At 41.7% G+C, this 20,600-nt stretch overlaps 1 protein-coding gene across 9 annotated transcripts in view; it reads right to left on the bottom strand.

The window, feature by feature from the left end:
* Positions 1-8,212: 8,212 nt before the first annotated feature.
* The window catches only part of ANKRD26 (ankyrin repeat domain containing 26), a 59,491-nt gene continuing 47,103 nt past the window's right edge, over positions 8,213-20,600 (bottom strand). For 7 of the 9 annotated variants that reach the window (XM_075147054.1, XM_075147099.1, XM_075147064.1 and 4 more), the window contains 4 exons: positions 19,818-20,080; positions 18,811-19,057; positions 11,306-11,351; positions 8,213-9,820 (listed from right to left, as the gene is read on the bottom strand). In XM_075147054.1, the coding sequence (XP_075003155.1) occupies positions 9,672-9,820; positions 11,306-11,351; positions 18,811-19,057; positions 19,818-20,080 (705 nt within the window). In that variant the 3' untranslated portion in view covers positions 8,213-9,671. Of the gene's footprint in view, positions 9,821-11,305; positions 11,352-12,218; positions 12,443-18,810; positions 19,058-19,817; positions 20,081-20,600 lie in introns of those variants that run through there. The other 2 variants (XM_075147072.1, XM_075147108.1) reach the window with 2 other exon arrangements.

Below are 20,600 nucleotides of genomic sequence, written 5' to 3'. Positions count from 1 at the left end.
CCAAGAACTACTTGCTAACACGAAAAGCTTGACCTTATCTAGGCGGTAATATCTTCCTTCCTGGAGCCTTGCAGCACGTTCCAGGAACTCTGGAACTTGCGTTGGACAATGTGCTGCTGCCGTTGAGCCTTACATCAGTAACGGTGCCATTGAGTGCCAAGAAATTTCACTTCATGCTAAGCTTTTTGCCTGCTACTTGCACTTTTAGATAAAAGGTGTTTGTTACTGCAGGGAGCACAAGGGCATGTGCATGTACGGGTTTTGTCCATTAAAACATCTTTAATGGCTGTCCTGCCATCCTCTTTTTGTTTTATACTCTAGATTTATCTTATCTTTGATTCAGTGTCAATTTTTCCAGCAGTGATGATTACAGTGCTCTGCATAGAAACTGCAGTGGAAGTTATACAGGTGGAGAAATCGAAGAAGCTGGATTTGAAGTCGTGAAATCTGTAAAAAATAGAACCAAGCAGGATAGAAACCTGTTGAACGTGGACAAAGTTAGGTTTTACAGTAGTGTTCATTATAGCAAAGTTCTCTTTAACACAGATATAATTATTGTCCATGTCATTCATATTATGAGAAATACTGAGAAATTGTGAGAAAACATTCTCTCTCAGAAATATTGCACTAGAATTTCATATGGAAGCTTCTATCCTAAAATACTATTTTTTAATTATGGTTCTTGCTTTGGATTTTTGTGCTTAAATCTTTGGGAATTCTCACTTGTATAATTTCAGACTTCAATTCTGCTTGTGCTGCAGATGGACACCTGTACGCAGATGAAAGCTGTGATGCTTCTGCAAACTGTCTGACCAGAATTGCTGGTGGCATGTGGCAAGGATCTGCAGTGTTTTGCACTGATGGGACATGCAGGTGACAAAGTGTCCTCAGATACAGGGGATAGATTGCTAAAATTGTGTTCAAGGCAACACGCATGCAAAAGACCAGGAAAAAACACACAGCAATAAAAACCCTAGCTCTTTACAACCATTTCAAGCTCAGTTTATGGCATTTCCAATGAATAAAACCAGTTCTTGCCAACTGCCACCTAAGTACCGCCGCATCTATACCATTCCATGTATACAGACCCGATTTACAGGAGTTCTGTTTTGCAGCGAGTTGCAGTGCTGAACAGAAGCCAAGGCAGGAAGTGATTATGGCGAAGGAGCTGATGCTGATTGAAAATGTGTGATGCTGCGGAGGAAATATCACACAATAGAACCTCAGTTAGTTTGGAAATAGATTTCAAAAACAGGGCACATTAAGATGTAAACAGTCAATAGGACGGGGGCCCGCCTTTCTCCTAACAATCAGATCATTAGCAGTAGGAGCGTGCAGAATGATTTCCATGATTAAATTGCAAGTGCAAAATGCGTGAAAGTGCATGCTCATCAACGCCGAACGGAAACAGCCTTCTTGCGTTTTGCCGTGTTTCTTCTACTGCTTGTCCTAACTCATCCTGGATACAAGAGTCGGGCGTAAGTGCAGCTTAAATCTAGGAAGTGCAAATGCTCAAGGTCTTTGAAAAGGCAGGCTTAAGATTCTTTTATGTAACTATAATGGGGTAGGAATGCTCTCTGATTGAATTGCACTTCTGATTTTCAAGACTGCTTCCCTGAAAGGTCGTCAGCTCACATTCAATTAAAATTGTCAGGATCCCAGTGGAAACAGTCTCTGAAGAGAAATGGAACACAATTCAAATATTTGGTAAGAGTTAGCTATTGTTATAATTTAAGTGATGATTGTTATGTGGGTGAAGGGGACAGCTTCTCGTTTTATTTAGAGACTAGTTTAACATCTTGCATAGTTTATAACATCCATCAAGTAATTTTGAGAGGTATGCTCTACCTTCTGATTCCACCATTTTTCAAAAGTCCAGCCAGTGCAGAAAACAGTAAGAAAGACAAACTTCAATCTGGGAGTCATACCATTTCATTTGTGGATATGACATGTATGATGCTCTACAACCACATTGTGTATGTATGTCAGTAGTTTTGGGTTTGGTTCTAATTATGCTTTTTCTGAGTATCGACAGCAAAACGCAGATGCTAGCAGAATTGCCATTAGCTGAAAGGGAATTGCCAGGCTACCCTACTCCTAATGCCACGCTTCAACGCACAGATGTACCCAGAGCAATGTCGAGAGCCTCAGTCCTTCCTGGCTGGCCCTTCATCATCTTGGGCCTTTAAGCAGCTGAGCATTATTTATGAAATCACTGAAGTTTCCACGCGCTCTGCCGTGGGCCACCTGAGCCTTAGTAACTTTATGAAGCGAGAAACTTCTAAGATGACAAATGTTCTAATACAGCACCAAGACAGGCTTAATCAGTGAAGATAATCTGAACATAAAGAAGTATAGATCAGTTGCAAAAGCCGGAGATCCATCATTTTTCCCTGCACTTCTGGTACATATTTTTCTGTCTTTACTCCAGTCTGCATGCCCAGAACATCTACACATCTTGTCTTCCATGTCCAAAATGAAAGCTAATTTTTCTCACTTGGGCCCCCATGTGACAGATGGCAAAATGCAGGTGCAGGATTTTGTTTCAGGAATAAAGTTGAAAAGTAATATAGCCAATCATTTATAGAGAGGAGATTAAATTCAGCCTATGTTCAAAGTAACTTCTTCCTTGCCCCAAAATAGATGGGTAAAGAAAAAATCCCAAATACATCCGTTTCTTGATTGAAGAAGGCCAAGAAACAAGGCAGGTTTTAAAGCCCAGCTTCTCTGAAATACTGGTGCATTTCCAGGATACAGCCCTGCAACTCCTGAACATTAGAGGACAGCATGAAACAATTCAAGTTTATTAACAGTAAATACAAAGACACATTGATGATCAGGTTGGTCTGAAGAATTGTATGGAAAAGGGAGCTGGAATGGGCCTGTGTGATTCAGGATTCCTTGGTAAATAATTTCTGCTGGGGCTGCCTAGCTGCTGTGGAAGGACTGTTAGCTTTGTACTGGGTTATTTTTCCCTTGACGCTCTAGGAATGTGTAAGCATGATCCTGCTTCATGAAAAGCCATTGAAGAGGAGCATTTGAGTTGGATAGTAACTGTCTATTCATTCTTGCAACAGGGAATGTAGTTGTATGCACGTATGTATTTTGATAATACAACTGAAGACAAAAAGAGATTTTTCTCTAAGGCTATGGCAAGCGGCAGTTCATCAGCAAGAAGGTGACTGGCAGTAGTGTCCATGTAGATGCCACGAGTGTTTATAAATGTGAAGGAGGCTTTTTTTTTTGTTGTTTACAAAGATGCCTAGAGCTCCATTCTACATAGAGGCACTGCTACAGATGTCTGGGGATGGGCCTATGAGGTGGGAGCAGAACTGGTACTCTGTTTCTACAGTTAAAACAAAAATGGCAAGAGAAGATAAAAAGTTAAAATTGTCTTTGTCATTTGCGATACACAGCTGTGCTCATAAGGCCTGACTAGTATGCGGTCCAAATTATCCTGAATAAAAGATGAGTGTGCTGCTTGCCTGTGTAACAGTCACTGTCCTTGTTGTGGTTATAGCAGTGATTAAATTAATAGCAATAATTAATGATTAATAATTCATCGTAGTTAATAAGTAGTAGAATGGTCAGCTATTACAGTAACCTCAGCTAAAATAGTGCTTAAGCTTAGGGAAAGGTGGTGCTTGCAATGAAAAGCAATTTGCATATTCAAGGTTGACAGTGTCAGGAAATATAATTATCATCAACTTGATTTGCAAGTGCAAACAGTGAACACCATCTGCTACTGGCAATATGTAACCAAAGGGCGAGAGGAGGCATAAGTCAAACTGATGGTACAGTAAAGGCTGAATAAATGGTTGTCAACCCCTTGTCCTAGAGGCTATTTCTAGATATCATGCGATACCTCCCACCACCTGCAGATTGTGCTGGTGTGCTTCTGGCTGTCATTTAGAAGAGGTCTATTGTAACGATGATTTTCATAGTCTTCTCAAAATAGCTGTACTAGGAAAAGGCATGCAAAGACATTATAGAATCATAGAATCATTTAGGTTGGAAAAGACCTTTAAGATCATCGAGTCCAACCGTTAACCTAGCACTGCCAAGTCCACCACTAAACCATGTCCCTAAGCACCACATCTACCTGTCTTTTTAATACCTCCAGGGATGGCGACTCAACCACTTCCTTGGGCAGCCTGTTCCAATGCTTGACAACCCATCAGTGAAGAAATTTTTCCTAATGTCCGATCTAAACTTCCCCTGGTGCAACTTGAGGCCATTTCCTCTCGTCCTATCGCTAGTTACTTGGGAGAAGAGACCAACACCCACCTCGCTACAACCTCCTTTCAGGTAGTCCTAGAGAGCGATAAGGTCTCACCTCAGCCTCCTTTTCTCCAGACAAAACAGTCCCAGTTCCTTCACCTGCTCCTCATAGGACTTGTGCTCTAGACCCTTCACCAGCTTTGTTGCCCTTCTCTGGACATCTACATCGAAGGACCAAAAGAGAGCTGCCTGAAAGCAGCCTCCCTCAGCTTGTTCGCAGTTCCCTCTCACTCCCTGCCCATGTCTCTGCTGCCTGGAGCCATCCCTGCTGGGACCTGCTTCTCTGTCCCCACGTCTCCTCCCTGTCATTGCTCACAGATCCCATCTCACCCGCTGTGTGCTCAGCTCTGCCCTGCAGACACCTCCTGGCAGCAAGGCACTGCCCAGGGGCATCGCTGTGTCTGCAGGCTCTGATGGGAATGTCTCACCATCCCTGATGAAACTGGAAATTTGATCCTGGTGCTGTCTGTAAGCCACAGGGTATTCGTATTCTTTTTTTTATACGCCCCCCCCTACCCCCCCGGTTTATTCACCCCTAAGTGAAAAAGATTTGGATAATTATAAGCAGATTAAGCAGCAGTCTTTCACACTGCTATTTCTTTAAGCATTCTGCATTGTTAATCTGTTTCAGAAATTAAAAGAAATCAGTGAGCAAACAGCAACATTAAGTTAACAGACACTGGGATGAAGAAAGATTGGGACAGCCGCAAAGGGTGTAAGTTGACACCGGCCAAAGGTCTTGTTGCCAATTATTTGGGAGTTTATGGGTAAATAATGGGTACAAGTGACACAGCAGTGAGAAACCTGACCCCAGTGCAGGCTGGAAGGCGTTGAGGCGCTGAGGAGTTGTGTTGGGTTATGTGATAAAAACTCCTCTGCTTGAGGATGGTGATGGTGGGGAGGAAGGGACACTGGAATAAAACCCTGCTCCAGCTGTGCCCAGGCCCAGCACAGGAGTCATCAGCCCACCAAAGGCCCGTCTACACCAGCCCAGGGGAGCAGTAAAGCCCAAGGGTGGGGCAGGAACCCAAATTAGGGCTGCTCCCAGGAGAGCCTCAGCCCCGTGGGCCAGGTGTGAAACCATCAAGATGAGACAACAGCTCAGCTACAGGGCAGACTGAGTGTGCTCGGCTGCTGGAGGGATCCACGTTGTACGTACCTATATCTAGATATCTATGCCTACAGACATATCTATATGTATGTATGTATCTTTGTATCTGTAGCTATACATATCTTTGTACCATCCCCATCAGGCTACTGGATTTGGCAGCTTGCTCACAGTGAATACTGAGTAGCTGGATTGCCCTGTTAGGATGAACTGTAAACAAGTCAATGATCTTCCAGACAAAAGAAGAGCCCATAACGGGGCTGAAGATGTGCTTGATCCTCTTGTGGGACAGTACACCTAAATCAGAGAGTTTATGGCAATAAGAAATGAGGTTTGTGACAGGAGTCCTGGGCAACTGGATGAGTTGGTGCCGCTGAGGAGAAAAGCTGATGGACTCACTGTTGGTTCGGCACTGTATCAAGCCTGTGGGCTGATGTCCTGGCCTGGCTCATCCCCTTGGCCCTGCCCAGCCATTCTGGGGCTGTGTCTGACCCTGGTCACCCTCACAAGGCCTCATCCTGACACTGATCCTGACCTGGGGACAGACTTCCCAGTTGACTCGTTACCAGGAACTTGCCTGGTAATCTGCACTCCTGGTTGGACCTGGCCACAATCTTCAGGTCCACCCTGCTTGCTTTGCTCCGGAGCGGTGGGACTGGGCTCCAGCTGGCAGTGCCCCTGCTCCCACAGCTCTTTCACTGCTCACAGCTGGAGCTACAGCTCAGTGCTGGGAGGTACCCCCAGGCCAGACCTGGGTGGTCCCAGTACCAGCAGCAGCCGTCAGGCACAGCCTCTTCCAGGCCTCAGGAGCTAAAGCCATGGTCTCAGCAGGGTTTCTTTTGCTTCGCATGTTCAAAGGAATTGGCATCTTTGCCAAGGAGACAGATATGCAGACCTGCGTTTCAGCTTTTTGTGCAAAATAGATGATGTCTGCACAGACCCTTTCAGCAGACAGAGGTTGCCTCATGGAAGGACGGCCAGCCTTCTGTAGGAAAGTACCCCAAAGATCCCCTTGTGTGGCTAGGTTTTCAATGGAGACCTTGCCCTTGGCTTCCTACTGATAGTGTATCACTACTGAAGACCAGTGAGCAGTTCAGCACGCCCATTAAAATCACAACTCTCCCCTCTGGTTTCCAAGTATCATGGACACCAAAGCTGTTGAGACCGTACCAGTGGCTGGCTGGCTGCAAGACATGCAAGTATCATTCTGCCTCTGTATAAACTGAAGAACATGGTATGAAAAATAGCTTGCTATAAAAAATCAAACCCTATTATGTGTTACTGAAACAAGATCTCTAGTTGCAATATCATTGGAGGGCACCAAAGGCTACACATAGACATGTATTGGTGCATTCAGGGCTTTACAGAATGCACTTCTCACATGGTCTTTCCCTTTTTTTGTAGCTGTGATGCTCCAGAGCAGCTGGAGTGGTATAAACTACAGAACCAGGATTCACTCTGGTTAGGAAACCTCATGCTGCAATTCCAGTATATAAGCCATAACTGTCCAGCATCGAGGCTTTCTCTGGTGATGGCAGACTCAGAAAGGAAAAGGTTTTTGCCCTGTCTATCTGGAACAGCCTCAGACTCCAATTTCTCCCACAATCTAATTTGACCTTTCAGGACTGAACCAAGACTGTTCATCTTTCTTCTTACTAATACCATGTAAGACATCAGGCATGTGAAAGAAATTGCTTTATTTGAAAGGATGGGAACACAAGAACTATAATATGAGTAAAATTATATAATATGCTGAAAAGCAGACAATGGCTGGAGCTGAAAGAGTAGGAGAGAAAAGACCGGAGACACTGTGTTGCATTGCAAAGGAGAACGCTGAAAGGAAAAGGCACTGCCAATGCACAGGTAGACTGGCATACCATAAACAACTAGGCTGGATATTATTTCCCAAAATATGGAAAATGAAACTGCACCTTGTCTGTAGGAGGACTGCCTGACACTATGCTCCGGAGCTGAATGTGTGATGGATATGGAAAAAACCAAAGCTTATGTTACAGAAAGAGCTCCCTAAATAGGCAACGTTGAAGAGATGTGGTTTGGTGGTGGGAAACATCTCTTCACGTGCTGCGTTTGCTTGTTCAAAGTCTCATACATTTCAGCTTTGCTTAAGAAAGGCATTCTTTGTGCAAAGAGTGCAAAGAACAATGGCAGTGGGGTGCAGGAACAAGCTGAAATTCCCTTGTTCACGTGCAATTTGCCTGTATTGCTTGCATCGTACAAATAAAATGAAAAAAACCCAAAACCTCAACATGCACCCACTATGCCCCAGTAGTACGTGATCAAGCACTAAGACACCAGGGAACTGGACCAAAGGCTTAGACAGAAATTATGAAAGATAGACCCCTGCAGAGAAGATCGATTCCCTGTTTTATAGAAAGTCTCTTTGACTGCTCTGGTGTGGGCCGGAGAAATTTCTTCACACTTTGCAGGCTACAAACTGGCCAGCTCCCCATGGGATCAAAACTTGTGGGATTTGCCAGCGTTTCATGGCTACCAGAAGCTCACCCACTACCTTCTGGCCAGACCACAAGAAGGATTGCTCAAAAATACAGGAAGAGTCTGGGAGCTGATTATTAGCCATACCTCAACTCGAGTCCATGGTCTTAACACAACTGCGATTCAAGCCTCCCTGGAGGAAAAGGACACAGACGCATGCTGGCCTTTTGCCTGGCCTCCAGGACAAGCTGAAGATGCAGCTGTGAACAGAGCTGAAGTGAGCAGAGGAAAGCTCTGGAGAGTTCTATGGGCAGGGAAGGGGGTGGAAAGCAAAGTCAAGAAGGGGAACAATAAAACAAAGACATGTACTAGATTACAAAGTTTATTAAATATCAAGTTGGAACGGAATATCTAGAATTAAAAACAGTGTATTAGCTTCACAAAAATGTATTAATACAAAAAGGAACAGAGTGTCACAGCAGCAATTCATTACTTTCCTCACTAACTGTTAACTCAAGCCCTTGAATTAGTGGGTAAACCCCCCAAATTTTTCCAGTCTTAATTCATCTCAGTACAACCATTCTTACTTTTCCAGAATTGGGACTTTGTTCTATAATCTTCTGATCGCTAGTGACTTTTGCAGACAGAAAAGACAACTGCAGATCTTCAGTAACAACGGGCAACTCCCTGAAATAAGTAAAACTGCTTGTTTTATTGACACAAACGTCCCACAACACTGGCCAACATCTGGGCTACAGCCACCTACCATCAGCTGCTAGCAGCAACAAAAAGATTGGCTATCCCTATCACACAGGTTTTGGAAAGTACTGAGGAGACTGAAGGTTGATATATTAACATTCCTTTTTTCCCATATGAAGTGTTCCAGGTGCACCACAGGTGTTGACATAGGAACTGCAAATGTCTAAAGCTGCAGCAATTTTTAATACAAAAATCAACATGAATACCATGAGAGGCAATGGGCACAAACTGAAACACAGAAGGTTCCGTCTGAACATCAGGAAACACTTCTTTACTGTGAGGGTGACTGAGCACTAGCACAGGTTGCCCATGGAGGCTATGGAGTCTCCACCCTTGGGAGATACTCAAAAGCCAACATGGTTCTGGGCAACCAGCTCTAGGTGGTCCTCCTTGAGCAGGGGGGTTGAACCAGATGACCTCCAGAGGTCCTTTCCAACCTCACCCGTTCTGAGGTTCTGTGATATAAAACAAATATACCAAAAAGACCACATAACAACTGTCTTGGCACTACTATACACACACAGTATTTTTAAACCTAAGACGCATAAAGTGACAGCAATGTAAAGTGCCCTATTCTCCAGCTTGAACACTGGTAAAACTTTTATTTTATCAGCAGAAATATTCACTACATCAGGACCGAAGCAGCAGGCTCAAAGCACATAAAATAATGTCCTAAGCATTAAAATAAACACTGGAAACATTAAAAACACAAAGTGAAAGGATTAAACAGAACAAAGGGAATGCTTTTGTTAAACACAGAACATGAGTGGAGCAAAATAACGCATCTACCTTAATAAGAAACATTTTGACAGTTCTGTCAAGCTCAAGAATCAAGATCAGTCAATCTGCTAGTCATAAAAAATAGATATGGTTCTTATCGTGAGTGCAAAATAAAACAACAATCATTAAACCAACAGGTAAGTGCAATGTGCTTGACATCCATTTAATAGACTTAGAATTTATATTCAGACTGCAATAAACATGTTTTCACATCTGAACTGTGGAATGGGAAACCATAGATACATTATGTAAACAAAATGATTTCCAGAGCCTTTCCCTAGCATTTTGTTCAAATCAGATAATTTTTGGTTAAAACATCACGGTACTCCTGTATTGCCCTGCAAAGGGGATCCTGGTCAACATGGAAATTTTTTGAAGAACCATCAGTGGATACCATGGGAGAAGCTCCAGCAGATCCAGTTTCAAGTTCAGCAGTGGCTAGGGAGAAAAGAGGCAAAATTCCTTGTATTACTTTTACAGTAGACAGAGCCAAATAAGTCACTGTAAAAGCATTATGGGTAACTGGAGAGTCTACAATCCAGAAAGAGATTTAAAAACTTCCAAGGGAACATAACAATGAAAGGGCTAGGCACAAAGGAAGAAACACATTTTTTCCACATTTGCTCAGTCAATGGTATTTCTAAAGCTAGTGAAAGAAATTCCAGAGGCTACACGATGAACATCTTCAGGGAATCCACAAATGACTCCTGCTTACACTAGTGCTAAATTTAGCCCCCTGCAGACCTCTTGAACCTCAAGTGTCTCTTTTCCTTAAATGTTCAAACCAGTGATTTATTAGAATATTACTCCTAAAACCCAGCTTCTGCATTCGCTGTGACAAACTTTAAAAGAATCTGCCTGTGCAAACGCAAGCCCCTTTGCACTGCAGTCAGGCCAGGACAAGTCTCCCAGCCTGGCACCTTCTCTGAGGAGCATCTTTGTAACTCGCCCTGGCAAACCCCTCTTCCCCCCATGAAACCGCATGCTCAATGAAAGCAAACCCGCCTTTGCCATCTTTCTCCAGTCACCTTTTTCAGACAAACACACTCTATGACTCCTAGCAGATGTGCAATTACATTCAAAATGCACACGGATGCAATGCAATGGCTTTGTGTCTGTTCAGACACACGGGAAAAGCCATGAAGCAACAGCTGAACACTCTCTATATGATTAAAAGCATACCGGAACAGAAGGAAATGCTCTCAGGGGCCACCTGCTTTGAAATAGCACTAGTCACTGCAAAGCAGTGACTCTGGAGGAACAATTGTCATGAAATAGATGGAATTCCAATTTGGACACCTGGCCTCATGTTATAGAGCATGTTTTATGCTATGTATTGCAAGCAATCAACTCATCTTATGTTTGCCTAAACACTAGTGAATGATCTTTTCCTAAAGAAGGGATATATTTTGTCATTGATTATACTCTTCTTGCTTATTCAAAAAAGACTGCAACACATAAGCTACAAATACAAGCGATGAATAGGAGACATAGCAAAAATCAAGAACCAACAGCAGAGAATGTGTATGGTATGGTTTAGTGCTGAATGCAGTTGATGTACATAGAAGGAGAAGTGATGGCTAAAGTCTATAAAAATCTTATCTCAGGGCTTCTTTTATGTTTGATGTTTGTGCTTGAGGATTAACTGTCGTGAAAGGTGACTTCAGCTTAATCCATGTGTATCTGTGTGGGGGAAATGAGTTAGTTTTCTTTGCACTTGTTTTTTTTCAGGCAACTCCATAACATTCCATACAATATTCTGGTAAGTAGGAAGTTTTCACATTCAAGTCTAAACTGGAAAGCTAGCAGAAAAAAACCTGTGCTTAGCACAGGAACTTGACAACTTTCAAGCTATTATTTTTTCAAGAGTTAGGAACAGTCATCTTCTTCCTTAAAAACACTCCTAACATAATGTCATATTACCCTGTTCAAGTTCTTTAGTGATTTTTTCATCCAGTTCCCGCCGTACCTAGAATTATACAGAAAATATACAGTTAATGTTTAACAGTTATATTTTTGTAATATTAAACTTCTAAAACATTCTTGAAACCCACACATAATGTGATAAAACCTAAAAATATCACCCCAAATAGAGACATCTTGGTTTGGGGTTTGATTTTTAATGAAAAGAAACTCTTGGTCAGCCAGACTGTAGCATTCTCATTGCTGAGCAACATTAACTGTAGCACAAAACAATCTGTAACTCCCCAGCTGGATTATAACTGGGCATTTAAAAAATACACAGGAAGAAAGCACAGTGGAGTTATTACAATGAAGGTATGGCTAAAGCCTATCATCAAATCCATGAGTAGAATGTCAGCTAAATGCTGAGATATGCACAAATGCCATCCATAGGGACAAATTCAGTTGAGGCTGGCGTCCGCGACTTCGTAGAAGAAGAGGTGCAACAGCAGCTGCTGCAGGATTAACATATTCCATTGTGTAAAAAAAAAACATGCACCAGTATTCTTCTTCCCTCCACCTTAAGATGGAAAATTGAAAGAGCTCCTACAGATCATGCCAAGATTTTTCTTTATTGTTATTGCAAATACCATGACACATACATAAAAATGTAAAAACACACATAATCTTTTCTTGCAAACTTTGTACTAAGAAAAGATAGCAACAGCTACAGCTTCTACACAGGAAGTGCTGTGGATTTTATTATGTTACCAAAATCAGCTTGGATCACTACAAAGGAGTACTTACCCCTTTGTCCCCTAGAAGGTGGTTATTGCTACCAATTAAGTTATTCTCACTTATGATTGACTTCAAAGTCTTCATAAGATGAAATCAGATCTTTTGAAGAGTCATAGCCCAAGCGCTATATGCTGTTGTTTACATTTGATACTTGTGACTCCTACATTTTTTCCATCAAGTCTGTGACATATAGAAGTGATTTTCAAAATAGATACCATACAACTTCCAGGCCTATGATGGCCACGAAGATGCTGAAGGGCTTGGACCACGTGAGCTATGTGGAGAGGCTGAGAAAGCTGTGACTCTTTCTTTACTGGAGTACAGAAAGTTCAGGGGAAGCTTATCTATGTGTACAAATACCTGGTGGGGACAGTAAAGACGACAGAACCAGACTCTTCTCAGTGGTGCCAAGTAAAAGAACAAGAGGAACAGGCACAAATTGAAATAGAGGAAATTTCATCTTAACACAAGGATTTTTTTTTTTTTTTTTTTTAAATTTTAAGCATGGTCAAACACTGGAACAAGTTGCCTAGAAAAGGTTGCGGAGTGTCCATCCTTGGAGATGTATTAAAACCTGGCTGGACATAACCGTGAGCAACCTGCTATGGCTGACCCTGCTTTGAGCAGGAGTGGAGTTGGACTAGGTGATCTCCAGAGGCCCCTTCTACCCTCACCCATTCTGTGATTCTCTGATTTTAGTACCAAATCCCTGAGGGAATAAGTACTTATTTTATGAAATGAGCAGGCTCACCTAGCAACACACCAACGAAGAGAAGAACCGAAACACTGTACAATGTACTCAACAGGCCATAGAGAGCAAAAGCCTCAGTAAGGGAAGCACTCTGCAAACCCTTTCAAGAGGAGCAGTAACAGGCAGTAACTCCAAGGGCCAAAGAAGCGGGGCTGTAAACCAGCAAAGCGAAGGGAAGGGTCCTCTCTCCAGGACTACAGGGATAGCTGTGACCAAATTCACCAGCTCCTGCAGGGGAAGAACCACCCACCGGTACTCCGTTGGAATAGCCTGTGCCTTCACAGCTAGAAAAGGGGAGCACAGAGCTGAAAGAACAATGGAAAAGGACCCCTCAAATCCCCAAACCTCCAATTGTTTTCAAGCAGGTACAAGCATCATCAAAATCCTGGGAAGAAGGGACCCCCTAACACATGAAGTGAGGCATAGGTAACAGAAAAAGATCAGGAAAACTAATGCCTAGACCAAAAGACGACCCAAAACCAGGACCAATCCTAAGCAAAGCAGTACTAGTTGAGGTGTTAGAAGAAACTACTTTCACTGGTTTCTGGAGCCTTCAGAATGACCAGAAGGCCCACAGGACCCTCTGCAACATGTGCAGATGAATCAACAGAAGAAAAAGATCTTGTTTTCCTCTTATTGGTTCCATTAACATATTTGTGATTCTCATCCATGCCTGAGGAAAGAGGAATAGGTGGAAATAAAGCCAACACACTGATTTCTGAAAAGGGAATGAAAAGCCAGGCAAAATACACCCTTGAGGACTATAACTTGCCTCCACTGCTCACCTTCCCCCAACCCCCTGGAAAAGGCATCACAGCTGACTATCCCAAACCTCCTGAGCAGTAAGGCAGTTCCATTATAACAGATGAAATCCACACTGTCATCTTACAGATGGTTAACTATCACAGAAGCCATAACATTACAAATACATAAAGCATGACAGTACTCTGCAGCAGTCATTCTTTCACTTGGACAAACTAACAAGTTCAAAATATTTGCAGTATTAGGAAAAATGTGAATGCATCAGTAAGTTTTAATCAAAACCTAACAGCATAAATAGACAAAACATTTCCAGTATAAAATACCACCCAACATTAAACACTGGCTACAAACCTTGTCATGTATCTGGCTGCAGAGAAGAGAGAGAAGAACAGATTTTTGATTAAGGAGCTGAAGAAGAAAGAAAAACGGCCTTAAGTTCAGAGGTCTTCAGTGACAAATAAGAACATGGCCTACATGTAAATGAAGCAAGTAAAAAAGCTAACAATACAGAGACTGATACAATACAGGAGTGCAGAGGGAAAACAAAATCAGAAAAGGGGGGGGGGGGGGGGAGAGAGAGAGAGAGAGAGAGAGAGAAGGAAGCAGACATTCCCTTTCTCACATTATGTAGGAAAACTGGTTTCATAAATCCACTAATTCACACTGGTTGCAGCTAGGAGGTTCACTATTCTTTTCCTATGTCAGATCATCCACATTCATTTTGACCGGCCTTTCATCCAACTGCTGGGATTTAAGCTTGACATTTGTTAAACCTAACGACAGGACTCCAGTCCCAAAAACTCCTTGCAGCAGACATTCCTTGCCTTAGTCTATGGACTAAGGCAGCCATTCCCAAATTATGGTACACAGACCACTAGCTGTACCTCACATTTGTGTTTCATCTGCTTGATTCAATTTAGTTCTGGATGGTGACATGCCAATTCATGAGCAGTTTGGGAGTCTACTGACCAGATCGTAAAAAGGCAGAAAGACCCTGTCAAAGATCTCTTTACTCCTGTAAAGGACAGGCAAGACACACGCACATCCTTCTTATGACACAAGTCCTACTATGAAACAAATTTCAGCCAACCTCCTTCCAGAACATAATGAATTGCTAGTTGCTAGTTACTGTTTGTAATTACATGCACAGAATTTTTCAAGTACTTGTAATTTGTTCCTCATTACTGGAGCTCTAATAAAAATAAAAACAACCAAAAAACCCCAGAGACATTTGCATGTGATTGGCATTTTACTGGTTAATTACTTGTGTCAGTATGAACCATTTTATATTTTTCAAGATACTTTTGCACTTCCATCTCAAGGTTATTAATTTCTGTAGCATATATATTTGGTGAGGGGAAAGGGGCTATACTGTAATGGAACACATTTCTTTGTGTTTTTTTAAGAATAAAATGCTCATTTTTTGCTGAGCTTGCAGCGTGACTATCTTCAAAATGTAAAGCTATATGCATAATCACTGACATTCATCTCTCATGTTAAGTAGTGGTTTAGGAAAACTGTGAAATCTTTCAAGCCTTTAAACTCCAAATTTCTTAATTATATCTAAAAGAAGTAACTGTGTCACTTGCCAGAGGAGCACTTCTTCCTCTTGTTTGCAATCAGCACCATTTACCAATGTTTTTTCCAATAGTTGCACGGACAAAGAATTAATACCAGCATTCTGAATAACAGCAGCGTGAAGTATTTTCACCTCCTTGCCCCTGAAGCTATTTAAAAGCTTTTGCACAAACCAAATTTACATAAACATCCTCCTCTTAAGAATGGCATGTCCTCTACTTCAAATAGCCTTTCTCACCTTGAGGAAGCGACTCCAAGAAACACCAAATCTGCACAGAGAGCTTTGACTAAAAAAAGAAGTGCAAGATGACTACCTGAGGCACACTGCAATGTAAGCTCCTTAACTCCGTGTCATTATGAGCTTTAGTGGCAGGAGCACTCGTAATCTCCAGCCAAGAAGGCACCGCTCAGCTTGAATTTAAAGGCGAGACAAATTCTGTAGAAGGGAACCAGGTTACTGGAAAAAATCTGAGGCATAATTGAAGCAAACAGTGAAGTGAAGAAAAGGCTTAGAGTCAGAGAAACTCTTCTGTCTTCAAATAATCTGATGAACAGGCAGAGTACTAAGCAGTACAACTGGCAAAGACCAGAACTGTCATCTCTGAATTCTTTCCTCAGACTCCAACTTGTTTACTGAATGACACAGGACTCCCGCAGAAATGACAGCACAGACTGTGCATCTGGTAATTTTGCATTTAGAAACTGATCGAGATTCACCACCCATTATTGTATGCAGAGGGATACATGCAGTTTTTTCCTTTCGTTACTTCCTGACTTAAAGGCTTATTTTCCAATTCAATCCTCTTTTTTTAGATGCACATGTCAGGATTTCAGTACTTTCAGTTCCTCAGAGATATGGTATGGCTTCAAACACTGTTAATGACATACTGCACCCAGCTGAGGAAACTTAAGCCAGAAGTTCTATGTGAAATACCCACTTAGATGCATGTTCTCTAGCAACTACTGCACCTCTGAGAACCCTGTTCCTTTTTTTTGAAGGACTCTAAAAGAGACGATCAGGTCTTAAGACTTTCCTGAATACATTGAACATTAAGTGACTTGAGGCTACAGACAGTGCCATTACAATTGGTCTCAGTCATTCCCTAACTGCGATTACAGGAAGAAATATCACGAAAGGATGTGCAGCTGGATTTAGTAACAGGGAGGATAAATTCACACCGGTAATTCTAAGTCCCAGAGACCAGCCTTATGCTTTGATTGAGGGAAAACAGGCATGCTAATATTTCCAGTTTTTTCTTAAGAGAACCTAGCAGAAATGGTAAGAAATTGGTAAGTTCTCTGAGGATTTAGCAATGGTTTTACTCACCTTCATTCAGGGAAGAAAACTTTAGAATTTAATACTACATTAGAATTAAAAGCTAATCCTGAGAAGACAAACTGTGTATATATACAGCCAATTATCCTCAGCTCCTCTGTTGACAACAAAGTAGAAGTCTCTATAGGTTGTAAACAAGATCAGAGAGAACTTCAGGGGACTAAGTCCTACTAATAAAACTGCACTAGGAAGGAGAAATTTACGTATATAAGAAAGCCTCCAAGCTAACAAACAGAAAACCCCACCTGACATCAGTAATTGGAGACTGGGAAAATGTCATACATAATTGTTCAATTTCCTTGAGAGTCTGCTCAAGGCTGACGGGGTTTTTTTGGTTCTCTTTTGTTAAACCTTCTAAGTGAAGCTTCAAAAAACAGTACCAAAACCTAAAAGCATTCCCCAGCATTGCAATCCATCACAAAATGCGGGAGACATGCTCTGAAAAGTAACCTTATGGTTGTTGTTGAATTCAGGATACCGAGTGAGAACAGTATCACCATTCTCAGATCTAATGAACACTTTCTTGGAATCAGCTCAAATGTTTTTCACAAGTAGATTTGGGAACCATTTTTCACAAAACATTGAAGCAGCCTATGTAACTATTTGAAATATATATCTGCATATATTAGCAACTGGATAAAAACAACGAGCTATGAAACAGTCTTTTAAAATATTTAATTTCTGTAATATACTTAAGGAAAGCTAGTAAACCAGTAAAAGTATCTATCCTGAGATTGACAAAACTTTGAGATGCCCAGAGAGTTCCAGTTTCTTCTGGAACATTAAAATGGAAAGGACTACCTGAAGAACGTTGCTGTAATTCAGTTAAGAAGCACTAAGTACTCCCACTTTCTTTCCCTTCACTGTCTTTTTTCCCTGTTTCTTCTTCTTCAAAAAAGGCACAACTGTTAACCCTTTTCTTTTAAACTAGGGCAGCTTTTTTCCTAGAAGTGGGATGGTTTCCTCCTTTGCCTTTTTCTTCTTTCAACATCTCGCCCCCCATCTCTCTGACCTTTCTTTTCCTCACTTGTTCCCTGCTCCCTACGCCTCTTTGTTCCCTTGTCCTAGCCTTCTCCTTATTTCACTTTTGCAGTGGGTCCCTGAATTTTGCCTCCTTTCTGCTGCTTGCATGCAGAACAGCCCTGCAGATGGTACAGTACTAATTGCCTCCTGAGTTCTTTCTGTAATGTATGTCCTCTGACCTGAAAAACACATTCATAGTGATACAGAAAAGTTCATCTCTGTAACTGGCACTACTACGCATTACCTACACTGCTTTCTCCGTGGGTTTTTTTTGTTTGTTTTGTTTTTTTTAAACCAGGTGCAGTATGTAGACACATTGTTTAAATGGGTTCTTTCCGATGTGGGTGGGACCACTGAACTGAGATGAACGAATACTGTGTTGTTGAATGAATGTGAGAAGTATGTGAGGGATAGAACACTGACTGAATAGAGAAGCTTGCCCGTGCTTCAATCCTATGCTAGGTGGGAAACCAATTACAGCTATTGACATCTGGTTTCCAAATCTCATGATAAAATGTTCACCATTCTGTGAGGGATGTGCTATCACACTTACTGCTAATTACAGGGCATACTTTGACCAGAGGTATTGCAGAGGTTGCAGCATTGCTGCAAAATTAGAAAGCTGTGAAGACTTCCTGAGGCGTAGTTAACTTTACCTTTTCATGTAATAACACGTAGCAGAAACTACAAAAACAAATGCCTCCTACACATAGTATACGTCCTGCACTGAAGTACAAAGCGAGAAGTTATATGATCCCGTTTATATCATCCTATTTCTGAAGCATCCCTTTGTTCTTGGTATTAATGTACTAAAACAAGTTCCAGTGAAGAAACTGCTAGAATGAAGATCAGTGAAGACGGAAAAGGTGTCTCAAACAAAGATGTCTGATGGGATTTTACACTCATCATAAAGTTAGCCGTTTTAAATAGATCATACATACGATACATTAAAATTTAATGAAGAGCTTAGCTGGGAACTTCCTATGCCACAGTATTCTTTATCACAGTTTCTCGTGTAAAAGAATGTAGTTACACAGTTCATTATTTAGTATTTTTTGGTCTTTGAGCACTCTTGGAAATTTGTACAACCCTGAGGACCAAAAGTCTTCATCCCTACCACATATAGTTGTGCACTGTTTTGATGATTAGCAGTTGTTTTGGCATATTAGACCATACAGTTTGGAACTACAAATGGATTCTAACTTTAGGCTAAAAAGCATAACCTTGCTTATTGATACTCTTTAGCAGTAGTTAAGAACAGTATTTCAAAATGCTTACCTTAGCCACATAGGCTTCAACCCTGTTTCTTGATGATAATGCGTTCCCAGTTGGGCTTAGAAAGCTTCCTCCTAGACTTAGACTTCTGTTCAGTGCCAAATTGTTGCCAAGATGTCCCAGTTCAGTTGAATACAGAACTGGACTTGCAGCCAGACCTCCACTGACAATGCTACTTGCAATTAAAGATTTGCTTCTATGGCGCTCCTGAAGGAGCTTAGCATTGGCTTCTGCTAGTCTCTCATTAGCTCTGAAACATTCAAAAGTATACAAAGAATTATCTTTGGTAGTAACACGTTCGCAAAGTTACCCTCCAGGTCTTTGATTATTATTCAACTTCTAGAAGTGGAAGGGATTAAGAGCATCCAAAACAAGAACAGCATTTGATCTGAGGTTTTTTGGAGAACCTGTTTCTAAGAAGTCACACTACCTGCAAGGACCAGCAAGAGTTACCAACATTTAGGACTTCTCAGCATTAGGGCTTCAAATGGCAATCTGTGAATGCCATGTGTTTACATAGCTTCTTCTGAAAGGTACACCACCTGCATAAGAACTCTGGGCTATCCTCCCTTTCCCAAGGAAAGCTCAAACCTCAAACATGCTGCTAAAATGGAAGCCAAAAAAGATTTTTTTTTTTTTTTGCTTCACAGAATCAAATTCGGTTCTCTGAAGGGCCTATCCTTATTCAAGCAGTAAAGTACATGAAATTTACCTTTTCTGCCATACACAGAATAAGAGGAGGAGATTATTAGAGATTGGCAAAAAGGCTGCCTGTTAAAACACAACCAAGTTAAAAAATACACTATTAATGCCATGATCAGTGGTGTTACTGCTGGAATACCAAAGAGAAATGAAGACAGTTCTAATGAAGGGCAAGGGTCTTAAGGTACTTTCCTCACAAATATGCATACATACATAATACTGACCAGATGCAGAAGAGGGATTTTAGACAGAAAATGCATGAGGAAAAAGTAGTATCTTATTACCATTCCAAAAAAGCATGGACTTACCTTTCCAGTTTATTTGCTAGGCATCTTCTAATTTTTACTTCCTCCAGATACAGCTCTTTGTACCTTTCCACTTCTGCCTGTGTGGATTCTTTTTGAAAAATACTGTCTTGTTGGGTATTTTTTATCCTGTCCAATTCACATTCGAGATCTCTAATTCTGTGTTTTAGCTGGTTTCTCAGTGAAGCATGATGACTGGCTCTGATTTGTTCTAATCTGTCCTGTGAGGCTGCCTGCGTCTGAAGCAGATAATGCACTTTCAACCACTGCAAAGAAAAAAAAGAGAACTCTCCCCACCAGCCAATTGCACGTACTCCATTTCAAGAGCCCAGCTTTACACAGTGAGGCAACTGTGCCTCCTCACTACCATCAGCAACCAAGGCAGAACCCTGGAACTACGACCTTAAATAATTCTTTTCATTCAGAAAGAACCCCCCACTATTATTCATCAAAGCTACTAATGAAAGAACACTATCTCTGTAGGACAGGGCATATAGAAAAGGATTCCTCAAAGAAATTATGAGGCTTCCTCACATCCACACCCCCCTTACTCTCCCCCAACTTCGGTGACTTCTTTTCTGAGCACTTTCTCCTACACAATGACAAAGCAGGACCTGTATGTCTGGCCATGACAACTGTAAGTTGCAACACCCATTCAAGGATGAACAGCAAGAACAAGACCCACAGACAGTGATACTGCCCCCGCCCCGCCCAAGAACTGGAAAATGGAAATCTACCTTGGGCAAGCTTTTGATTCAGGGACCTGCAGGCACATTACACACACGA

The sequence above is a fragment of the Calonectris borealis genome, chromosome 1, assembly GCF_964195595.1.
Source record: "Calonectris borealis chromosome 1, bCalBor7.hap1.2, whole genome shotgun sequence".
NCBI lineage: Eukaryota > Metazoa > Chordata > Aves > Procellariiformes > Procellariidae > Calonectris > Calonectris borealis.
The sequence above is the reverse complement of the archived record's forward strand: the minus strand, read 5'-3'. Positions and strand labels throughout refer to the sequence as shown.